General features: G+C 42.0%; 1 protein-coding gene across 2 annotated transcripts in view; it reads left to right on the forward strand.

Moving 5' to 3' along the window:
* tspan18 (tetraspanin 18) overlaps positions 1-12,064 on the forward strand; it is a 127,747-nt gene that overhangs the window by 98,089 nt on the left and 17,594 nt on the right. For both annotated transcript variants that reach the window (XM_045696628.2, NM_001140106.1), the window contains 1 exon segment: positions 6,931-7,026. In XM_045696628.2, the coding sequence (XP_045552584.1) occupies positions 6,931-7,026 (96 nt within the window).

A 12,064-nucleotide genomic window follows, 5' to 3' on the forward strand; every position in this document is an offset into this window, starting at 1 on the left:
TCTATTTTTCTCCCTCCATTTCTTTCATATGTTTGTTCTTTCTCTCTCTCTTCATTCTGGGCTGTTTACTTATTAAGACACATTTAAAGGAGTCAGTGCTAGAATATGAAAATGAGTATTTCATTGAGATGAAGGGTGATGTTACAGGTGTGTGTCTGTGTGTGTGGTCCTCCCTCTGCGTCCGTATCAGGAGGTATTAGCATTATCATCCGTGTGTGTATGTGCGAAGAGTGTGTGTGTGTGTGTGGTGTGTGCACCTTCTGTATCCAGACTGATGCAAACAATGTACCACACACACACACACACACACACACACACACACACACACACACACACACACACACCTGCTCCCCCTGCACGGTGGAGAGGGGACAATCAGCCTGGTCCCTAGGGGTCAATTATGGGTGATCATTTAAGAAGTCAATGGCATTTTAGAGGGGTCAAGTTCCATCCTCATGATCCCAGCAGTGTCTGATGGGTTAATGATGACTTGCTATGCAGCCTCATGGCTCATGGTCTAGGCTGGGGTTTGAGGAGGGAGGGAGGGTAAGGAGGGTGAGCAGCAGGGTGGGGGAAGGTGAGGGAGGGAGGGAGGGAGGGAGGGGGGAGGGAGGGAGGGAGGGAGGGAGGGAGGGAGGGAGGGAGGGAGGGAGGGAGGGAGGGAGGGAGGGGATTTGGTATGCAGGCTCATGGTCGGGGTTGAGGGAGGGTGAAGGTGGCTGGGGGAGTTTGGCTCAGATCAGACACAGTTACCTCCCAAATGGCACCCTATTCCCTATATAGTGCACTACCTTTGACTGGGCCCTGGTCAAAAGTAGTGCACCAAATAGGGAATAGGGTGCCATTTGGCTCAGAGCAGACACAGTGTCCTTGTCCTGCTGGTACATCTGTCCTGAATGGGGGGTAGGGGAGAGATGATGTGTGAGATGAGGGAGGGAGGGGGAGAGACGGAGGAGATGGGGATAATAGTCACTTCATTACTGTCCTTGGTCAGGAGAGAGGGATGATGGGAGGAGAGATGGGAGGATGGGGGAGATGGTGGAGAGGAGAGATGGGGAGGGAGGGCAATAGAGTCACTTCATTAATTGAGCTGAAAGTGTCACTCTCAAGGAGAAACCACCATGCAGCCAAGTGTGTTCAGTTTTGAAAGAGAACCCAACCATTACCATTAACTCCCCCATCCTCCTTTTTTGTAACCTTTGCAGGTTATTTTCATTGAGATAAAATATATTTTGTAAGAGAGGCCAGTTTATGTGTTAGTGTCTCTTACCTTTTTCATAAATAGGGGGAGAGGGTTGAGAGACTATCACTGGCTTGGTCTGTGTAGTGCAGAGATTATTGCCTGTAGAGCAGATCGATCATATGGAGAATGTGGAGCAGATGGTGTGAAGCCATGTGCCGAGCCATGGCTTCCCAAATGGTGCACTATTCCCTATATAGTACACTACTTTTAAACAGGGATGACATGAGAGACATCCCCAATATTACAAGGAGAAATATAATGTAAGTCATGGTATATAATGTAAGTCATGGTATGGGGCGGCAGGTAGCCTAGTGGTTAAAGCGTTGGGCTGGTAACCGAAAGGTTGCTAGGTCGAATCCCTGAGCTGACAAGGTAAAAATCTGTAGTTCTCACCCTGAACAAGGCAGTTAACCCACTGTCTTATTTGTTCTTAACTGACTTGCCTAGTTAAATAAAGGTTATAAAAAATTGAATGGCATTACAATGGATAGCTTCTGTTTTACAGGCTCCTCACCAATTCTGCTAGGTTGTGTTTTTTTGTGCTGATCATAACTTTTTTTGTACATAATGTTACTGCCATCATTTCCTATGACAGAAAAAGAGCTTCTGGACATCAGAACAGCTACACTATATATACAAAAGTATGTAAACACCTCTTCATATCAGTGGATTCGGCTATTTCAGCCAAACCTGTTGCTGACAAGTGTATACAATCGAGCACACAGCCATGCAATCTCCATTCGAGCACACAGCCATGCAATCTCCATAGACAAACATTGGCAGTAGAAATGGCCTTACTGAAGAGCTCAGTGACTTTCAACGTGGCACCGTCATAGGATGTCACCTTTCCAACAAGTCAGTTTGTCAAATTTCTGCGCTGCTAGAGCTTAGCTCAACTGTAAGTGCTGTTATTGTGAAGTGGAAACGTCTAGAAGCAGCATCGGCTCAGCCACAAAGTGGTAAGGACGAATATGGGTTTGGCGGATGCCAGGATAATTCTACCTGCCCGAATGCATAGTGCCAACTGTAAAGTTTGGTGGAGGAGGAATAATGGTCTGGGGCTGTGAAGGGAAATCTTAACGCTACAGCATACAATGACATTCTAGACGATTCTGTGCTTCCAACTTTGTGGCAACAGTTTGGGAAAGGCCCTTTCCTGTTTCAGCATGAAAATGCCCCTGTGCACAAAGCGAGGTCCATACAGAAATGGTTTGTCGAGATTGTAGAAATATTCCAACATTTAGTGGAAAGTGTTCCAAGAAGAGTGGAGGCTGTTATAGCAGCAAAGGGGGGACCAACTCCATATTAATGCCCATACTTTTAGAATGAGATGTTCGACGAGCAGGTGTCCACATACTTTTGGTCATGTAGTGTATGTTGACTTTGATGTTAGCTAATAATGGTGATAACGATGTAGGTTGTGTGTAGTGGTTAGCAATTATAATATGAAGGTTTGGTGATGTGTTGTGTTGTGCACTGAAGTCCACAAGCAAAGGGAAAATGTGAGAGGAGGAGAGCGCGTAGATGCGAGAAGGAATTATAGCTACAACGATCAAAGTGATCATGCTGTTTGTATGTGGCTGCTATGTAAGTGAACTGTGTTTGCGTGTGATCAGGGGTGTATTCATTCAGCCGATGTTGCTTTCTTAAATGGAAGCAAATGGAACGAAACGGGGATGAACATTCCTGAGTTTGTCCAATAGAAACTCTTTTGCAACCGTTGGACTAATGATTATACCCTAGATAAGCTAGATGCAGGCAAGAGTGTGCAAGGTGTTATTGAATGTGTCACTGTCTGTCACCTTGATTATACAAATTTCTCTCGACCTGTGCACCTACGTTGTATATTTTCATTCATAGGTTAGGTTGTAGCAACCTCATGATAGGTATAGGGAACATTTTGGTTTCATGTAGTAGCCTAAACCTATTTATGTTACATTAAGCTGGGTGAATGGAATCTGAATGACAGTCATCCAATATGCTGTAATAGAAATAACGCCATGCTCAAGAAAACCTTATCATCCTACCTCATCTTAAATGGTACCAATCGCCACTGGTGTCAGAGGTAAAACCAACAAAAACAAAAGATTTTCCCTGACATGCCCGTATTTATTTCACATATAAGCGACGGTACTTAACTCTTCCGAGACGGCTAGAAGTAAATCTACCTTTAGGGAGTGTAGGAGTTATGAATAGACCTGGTTTGGGCAACCAGACAACTCCTCACAGACACTGCCAATCTATAAAAAAAAGTTGAAATGGCTTCCATTTTCCCTGTCTTCCTTTCTAGCTTCAGACTCCTAATCTTCTAGCTGCCTTTTCCTCTAGCCTTATCTGCTGTGAAAACTCCTCTAGGCTATCTCCATTTCTCTCAGGAACTCTGAGTCAGTGGTTAAAACCAGGGCAATATCTACCAATCCAGGTCTTGATGGTTTTAAGCTATCAGGGGAAAAGCTTGAAGGCTCAACTGTGTTTGGGCCTGAATGACTGATCCCCACTTCTGTGACGTTCAAAGTCTATGTACAAACAGTAAATACTTTTGAATCAAATCAAGTTTTATTGTTCGCGTACAGATATTTTGCAGATATCGCAGGTGCAGCAAAATGCTTATGTTTGTAGCTCCAAAAGTGCAGTATACCTAAACAATACAACATAATACACACAAATCCCCAAAATAAAAAAAGAAATATCAGAACGAGCAATGTCTGAATATTTCAGTGTAAACTTAAATGATTAAAAACAGATATAAAGTATGTAGAAAAGATAATGGACCTATATATGATTAAATAAGAGCATCTTTGAGAACTAACAATCACCAAAATAAAAGCTAGACAGTCAGGGAGAATCTTACATTAAAAAAATTATGCATTCAGGAGTATTTTTTTCATGGCTTATGTTTGTAGCTCCAACAGTGAATTGATTTTGTCATAATGTTTAGAGTCACTCCGATAGCATGAGCCATGGAAGGATATGTAGACTTACAGGAAATTAGCTTTAAAACAGCTCCATTTTGTCACTGCGGCCAACAGGAAGACCTATAATTCCCCTGCCACGCTCATTACCTAAGCCACATTTTGTTTCAGAAAATACCCTGGGAGGGGCCGATATTAGCAAAGTTAAACACTAACATAAGTTGTCAGTCACAATTTGGGGGCTCACCGAGTTGTGTGCTATGTCAGGTTGTGTGGTTCTGACACTGCGAATATGTTGTCCCAACCTATACTGTAAGTTTCTGGTTTCTGGGATAGTTCAGAAAGTGTTGCTGGTGCAGAATGCCTGTGGGTATGATTTTGGTGTTTTTCTGTTGCGATTAGCGATAAATAGCGATAAAATTAATCACTTACCTTTGATGATCTTGATATGGTTGCACTCACAAGACTCACAGTTACCCAATAAATGTTCGTTTTGTTCAATAAAGTCCCTCTTTATTTCCAAAAATCTCTGTTTTGTTAGCGCGTTTTGTTCAGTAATCCACTGTCTCAAACAACATCTGGTGAAATTGCAGAGCGTGAAACTCAACAAAACAGAAATTGTCATAATAAACATACATAAAAGATACAAGTGTTATACATCAGCTGAAAGATAAACTTCTTGTTAACCAACCGCTGTGTCAGATTTCAAAAAGGCTTTACGGCGAAAGCAAACCATGCGATTATCTGAGAACAGCACCCAGCAGACAAATCATTACAAACAGTAACCAGCCAAGTTGAGGAGTAACAAAAGTCAGAAATAGCGATAAAATGTATCACTTACCTTTGATGATTTTCATATGGTTGCACTCCCAAGACTCCATGTTACACAATAAATGTTTGTTGTGTTCGATAAAGTCCCTCTTTATGTCCAAAAACCACCGTTTTGTTGGTGCGTTTTGTTCAGTAATCCATTAGAACAAAGCGCGGTCACAGCAGGCAGACGAAAAATCAAAAAAGTACCATAAAAGTTTGTAGAAACATGTCAAACGATGTTTATAATCAATCCTCAGGTTGTTTTTGTCATAAATAATCGATCATATTTCAACCGGACAATAGCTTCGTCATTAGAAAAGGAAAAACAAGAAAGGCACGCTCCGGGTCACGCGCAGGACTCATGTCTGGAAATTTCCACTGTCCTCTCATTGAAAGTGGTGTTTCGCCCTCATTTTTCAGTGTAAAAGCCTGAAACAATGCCTAAAGACTGGCCACATGTAGTGGAAGCCAAGGGGATCGTGAACTGGGTCATAAGTCTTTGTATGGTGGATAGGCTTTCAATGGAAAAACAGCCATTTCAAAATAATAGCATTTCCTGGATGGATTCTCCTCAGGTTTTTGCCTGCCATATCAGTTCTGTTATACTCACAGACATTATTTTAACAGTTTTGGAAACCTTAGACTGTTTTCTATCCAAATCGACCAATTATATGTATATTCTAGCTTCTGGGGCTGAGTAGCAGGCAGTTTACTTTGGTCACGCTTTTCATCCAAAATTCTGAATGCTCCCCCATCCCAAAAATTAAGACATGAAGGTCAGTCAATCCGGAAAATTTCAAGAACTTTGAAAGTTTCTTCAAGTGCAATCGCAAAAATGAATCTGTCTCTCATGAGGACAGACACAGGAAAGGAAGACCCAGAGTTACCTCTGCTGCAGAGGATAAGTTCATTAGAGTTACCAGCCTCAGAAATTGCAACCCAAGTAAATGCTTCACAGAGATCAAGTAAGACACATCTCAACATCAACTGTTCAGAGGAGACTGTGTGAATCAGGCCTTCATGGTCTAATTGCTGCAAAGAAACCACTACTAAAGGACACCAATAAGAAGAGGAGACTTGCTTGGGCCAAGAAACACGAGCAATGGATATCAGACCGGTGGAAATCTGTCCTTTGGTCTGATGAGTCCAAATTTGAGATATTTGGTTACAAACGCCGTGTCTTTGTGAGACACAGAGTAGGTGAATGGATGATCTCTGCATGTGTGGTTCCCACCGTGAAGCGTGGAGGAGGAGGTGTTATGGTGTGGGGGTGCTTTGCTGGTGACACTGTCAGTGATTTGTTTAGAATTCAAGGCGCACTTAATCAGCATGGCTACCCCAGCATTCTGCAGTGATACGCCATCCCATCTGGTTTGTGCTTAGTGGGACTATAATTTATTTTTCAAAAGGACAATGATCCAACACAACTCCAAGAAGGAGAGTGATGGAGTGCTGCATCAGATGACCTACCTCCACAATCATCCGACCTCAACCCAATTGAGATGGTTGGTGATGAATTGGACCGCAGAGTGAAGGAAAAGCAGCCAACAAGTGCTCAGCATATGTGGGAACTCCTTCAAGACTGTTGGAAAAGCATTTAATGTGCTGGTTGAGAGAATGTGAAGAGTGTGCAAAGATGTCAATGCAACGGGTGGCTACTTTGAAGAATCTCAAATAAAATATATATTTTGATTTGTTTAACACTTTTTTGGTTACTACATAATTCCATATGTGTTATTTCATAGTTTTGATGTCTTCACTATTACTCTACAATGTAGAAAATGGTAAAAATAAAGAAAAACCCTTGAATTAGTAGGTGTGTCCAAACTTTTGACTGGTACTGTATATTTGATGGGCTGAACTCATGAAAAAGTGAGTGCTGGGTTTTGTGTTGTGTGTATTCTTGCAGAACAAAATCAGTTTAAATGACTGCTCTGTCTCTGTGTGTTCTCTCTCTCTCAGGGGCTGGGAGAGGCTTCAGCGAGAGGGACAGCCATGGACAGAGACTGTCTCAGCTGCATCAAATACCTAATGTTTGTCTTCAACTTTCTCATCTTTGTAAGTATTCTCTTACGCCCTATATTATAAGCTGTCCTCCTATATACAGTACACTGTATATACTCTGTATATCCTATATATCCTCCTATGGTATCTATCAGTACTCTTTCCATCTCTCTATCGTGGTCTCACATGTATTTAATAAGACACAGGGAGGCATTTTTTATTCTATTAAAATCGTTGAATTGATTTTGGTGATGACACATATTTACAGTTCCACTGGGTATGCAGCTTGCAATTTACGTTTTGCTTGTTCAGTTTTGATCAGACAATCAAAGGTAACTCCAGAGAGAGCCAATAACTGGGGGTATGGGGGTAGTGGTGAGGAGGGTCATATAATTAAATTTAGTGGGGAGGGTTGAATAACTTCTCAGTAGCAACCAGTGACTGTTACCATGTCCATTCCTTTGTTTATACTCTCAGACAATTCTACCCTCCCACCATCCCATGAGACAATGGTTGCCTCTATAGCTCTAAGATCTGCCTTTGACAGAACGTTTTCTTGGACATTTATTGAAAGACAGGTTCTTTCCCAGGAGGAAGGGAATGGTGTGAGGATGAGTGTGTGATGCTCATGTCTCTTCCCCCTCTTCTCCTTTCCTTCCTATCCCCCTTCTCCTAATCACTAAAGAGTCACCCACTGGTGCTGCAGATAGGGTTTAGTGAAAGCGGGAGGATGGAGATAAGAGAATGTTCCGGAGGGAGGAATGGAGGGAAGGGTGGATTCACTTTGAGAGGTAGAGGAAAGGGGGCAAAGACAGTTAGCTGAAGCCCCCCACTGACCTACCTTACAGTGCGTTGAAAAAGTATTCATACCCCTGGACTTATTCCACATTTTGTTGTGTGTTGTTGTGCAAGAAACAAATATATGTAATCGATTTTAAATTCAGGTTGTAACACAATACCCCATAATGACAAAGGGAAAACATGTTTAGACATTTTGCAAATGTATAAAAAGTGTATTGAAAATAAAATATCTAATTCAATTCTAAGTATTCACACCTCTGAGTTAATAGGTGTTAGAATCAACTTTGGCAGCAATTACAGTTGTGAGTCTTGGTAAGTCCTTAAGTTCTTTGCACACTTGCTGTCATATACTTCGTCGTCTGAGGAGGAGAAAACATCGGACCAATATGCAGCAGTTAAGGTGCTCATCTTCTTTTTATTTAGAAGGTAAAAGAATACTCATACAAAAACAAACGATGAAAAAACAGTCCCGTAAGGTACTCAGACTATACAAGGAAACAACCACCCACCAACACAAATGAAAACAAACACACTTAAATATGGCCTCCAATCAGAGAAAACAACAAACAGCTGCCTCTGATTGGAGGTCATTGACAAAACTAACATAGACATAGAAAAACTAGAAAACCCACATAGAAATAGAAAACATCAACCAAAAACCCCGAAACACACTAAACAAACACCCCCTGCCATGCCCTGACCAAAATACAATAACAAACAACCCCTTTTACTGGTCAGGACGTGACACTTGCATTGTATAATATTTGCCCATTATTCTTTTCAAAATTCTTCAAGCTCTGTCAAATTGATTGTTGATCATTGATCAACTATTTTCAAGTCTCAGATTTAAGTCAAAACTGTAACTCAGCCACTCAAACATTCACTGTCGTCTTGGTAAGCAACTCCAGTGTAGATTTGGCCTTGTCTTTTAGGTTATTGACCTGCTGAAAGGTGAATTCATCTTTCAGTTTCTGGTAGAAAGCAGACTGAACCTGGTTTTGCTCTAGGATTTTTCTGTGCTTAGCTCCGTTCTGTTTCTTTATCTTGAAAAACTCCCCAGTCCTTAACGATTACACACATACCCATACATGATGCAGCCACCACCATGGTTGAACATATGGAGAATGGTACTTATGTTTGGGGCAAATCCAATACAACACGTTTTATTCAGGACAAAAAGTGAATTGCTTTGCTGTATTACTTTAGTGACTTGTTGCAAACAGGAGGCATGTTTTTATTCTGTACAGGCTTCCTTCTTTTCACTCTGTCATTTAGGTTAGTATTGTGGAGTAACTACAATGTTGTTGATCCATCCTCAGTTTTCTCCTATCACAGCCATTAAACTCTGGAACAGTTTTAAAGTTACCATTGGCCTCATGATGAAATCCCTGAGTGGTTTCCTTCCTCTCTGGCGATTGAGTTTGGAAGGACACCTGTATATTTGTAGTGACTGGGTTTATTGATACACCATGACAATTATTGAACACGGAGTGAGTCCATGCAACTTATAATGTAAATTGTTAAGCACATTTTTACTCCTGAACTTATTTAGGCTTGCCATAACAAAGGGATTGAATTGACTCAAGGCGTGAGCTTTTCATTTTTTAAATAATTTGTAAAAATAAAAATAAAACACAATTCAACTTTGACATTATGGGATGTTGTGTCACGAAAAGTCTCAATTTAATCAATTTTGAACTTAGGCTGTAACACAACAAAATGTGGAAAAAGTCAAGGGGTGTGAATACTTTCTGAAGGCACTGTATATACCTTAACCCACCCCCTGCTCTGGCATAAAGACTACAGATAGACTTATTCACACTGAATGGAGTTATTGGAATGAAATGTATATTTACATAATATGCACATACACTTTTCAATTTACATTAGCTACGGGAATGTCAAGAGCCGAGAGAGGGTTCGGTTGGTGTTCTTGCTTCGCAGCTCAAAAGTACCGTAAATGTCACAGTAGCCACTAGCCAGGAGGCTAAGTATTACAAACTATTGAACTATTAAACTAGCTAGCTACTAGCTAACATTAAGCAAGCAATTCTTCATGCATCTACCATATTACACTATTAACGCAACAATTCACAAACATATGCAGACAATTAAAGTGTTTTCTTGTCTTTACATTCATTACATTATAGCTTCAAGACAAAAGCAGAGTTACTGCTAGCTAAAGCTTCATCAAGTAACGTTAGCCTATAAAAAAATGAATGATTACCCTTCTAATACAAATATAAAAGTACAGTAGGCCTACCTTACAACAAACCATGCTTAATTTAAATCATTGGGCTATGTGGTAAATGCAAATTATGACTGAAAATGGGGGTGTAATAGGGTGACCATATTTTAGTTTTTAAGTGTTTTTAACTTCGACTAATTTACTTTGCATGCCACCATTCTTCCAATCAAAATACTGAATAAGCAGAGGGAATATTTTCACAGCACCGTGATTGCTCCCATCAGTAGAAACACCACAGTAAGGTATGTCTTCTAGTGCTTTCTGAACTATGTCGACAGAATGTGGTGCTATCACAGCGTTAACAATTGCTTCGGTCTTTGTACGAGCGCTTGAAAGTTTTCGCGAAGTCTCGGAATCAAGGAAAGCCTTTTTTAACAAGGCAGACGTGCAGTCCATTGATCTGTAGCTATTGTGATGCTTCGTGTTGTGGAATGTAAAAACTCCCTCCGCAGCAGTAACAGCATCTTCTGTTTTACCTGCTCTCACAAAATAGTCAGTTAATTTACCTGACGAACTCTCTCCTTTAGCTGCAATTTTGTGTTTTGCGGAGCTTATGTGGGCTTCTAGGTCGCTAGCACCTTTATTTGACACTGACACGTATGTGTCGCTTTGCAGGTCATGCATTCTGCTTCACACGGATCCCGACCAAGACGAAAACACGGGAATTTTCTCTGTAAATCGTCTGTGAATTTACATTTGCGTTTGGGCATTTTTACGCTGTTCTGGAGCCATGTGCCACTGTTGACAAGCAAGCTGCTGCTCTGTCTCTTGTCTGTTGCCATGGTGAGGGTAATGATTGAGATGCAGTTTGAACAATGTTTGCGTAGGCCTACATGACCCACCAATGGTGGCGTGTGAGAAGGCGGGACCTAAAGAGAAAGGTCAAAGCAATACAAAACCCCAAAAACGCACACAATGAATGGCGACTGTAGAAAGCAAAAGCCGAATCCCGGACATTTTGGGCAATTTAGAAATCCCGGCCGGACGCATTTTTTTAGGTCCAAAAAGAGGACATGTCCAGGAAAAAGAGGACATATGGTCGCCCTAGGTATAATTCACTGGGTAGTTGACATGAGGTGTTTGTATCGATGCTCATTCCAGTAACCCAAAAATAAGATACATATAAATCATACATGTAGGTTATGTTTCTTAATTTGTTGCAGAGATCAGCACAGCAGTACGTGTGGTGAGCTGGCATTTGCCCCAGCACTTTTGATTCGGTTGAATAAAAAATAGACAAAAAACTTTGAAAAGAGGGACAAAGTACTGTTTAGACTGATTTGCCTCACGACTTGTTTGACAGGATTTTCATGTTTTAATCCTCCCTAGGGCCAGGAGTTTTAACAGGAGTAAAAAAAGCATATGACCTGATTAGAAGAAATCTGGTTCCATCTGTCCCTCTCCTTGTTCGGGCGGTGTTCTGCGGTCGACGTCACCGGTCTTCTAGCCATCGCCGATCCACCTTTCATTTTCCATTTGTTTTGTCTTGTTTTTCGGCAAACCTGGTTTGCATTCCCTCATTACTCGTCTTGCATATAACCCTCTGTTTCCCCCCATGTCTGTGTGTGGAATTTTTATGTGTAAATGTACGTGTACTCCAGGCTGTGCCGTGTTTTGTTCGCCTCAATAAAGGGCTCTGTTTGCTACGCATTTCTGCTCTCCTGCGCCTGACTTCCCTGCAGCCAGTTACGCACTCCATTACAGAATTCCACACACGAATTATGGAGTCAGCAGGAGCAGGTACCCCTGGTAGCGGAGTCGAGGTGCGCGTCCAGGAGTACGGAGCGATGCTTCACCATCTCGGCGCCGCCATGGACCGCGTTGTCCAGGCGATGGACCACTGGGAGAGACAGAGAGTCCCTCCAGCGCCCCCACCAGCACAACAGGGGTCTCCACTACTCACCCCCTCCGCACCTGGTTCCAGTGGGATTCGTCTCGCACTTCCCAGGGAGTACAATGGGACGACCGCACGCTGCCAGGGTTTCCTGCTGCAGCTGGATTTATACCTGGCGACCGTTCACCCGGCTCCCTCGGGCCGTGAGA

Source organism: Salmo salar, chromosome 16 (genome assembly GCF_965601325.2).
Source record: "Salmo salar chromosome 16, fSalSal1, whole genome shotgun sequence".
NCBI classification, from domain to species: Eukaryota; Metazoa; Chordata; class Actinopteri; order Salmoniformes; family Salmonidae; genus Salmo; species Salmo salar.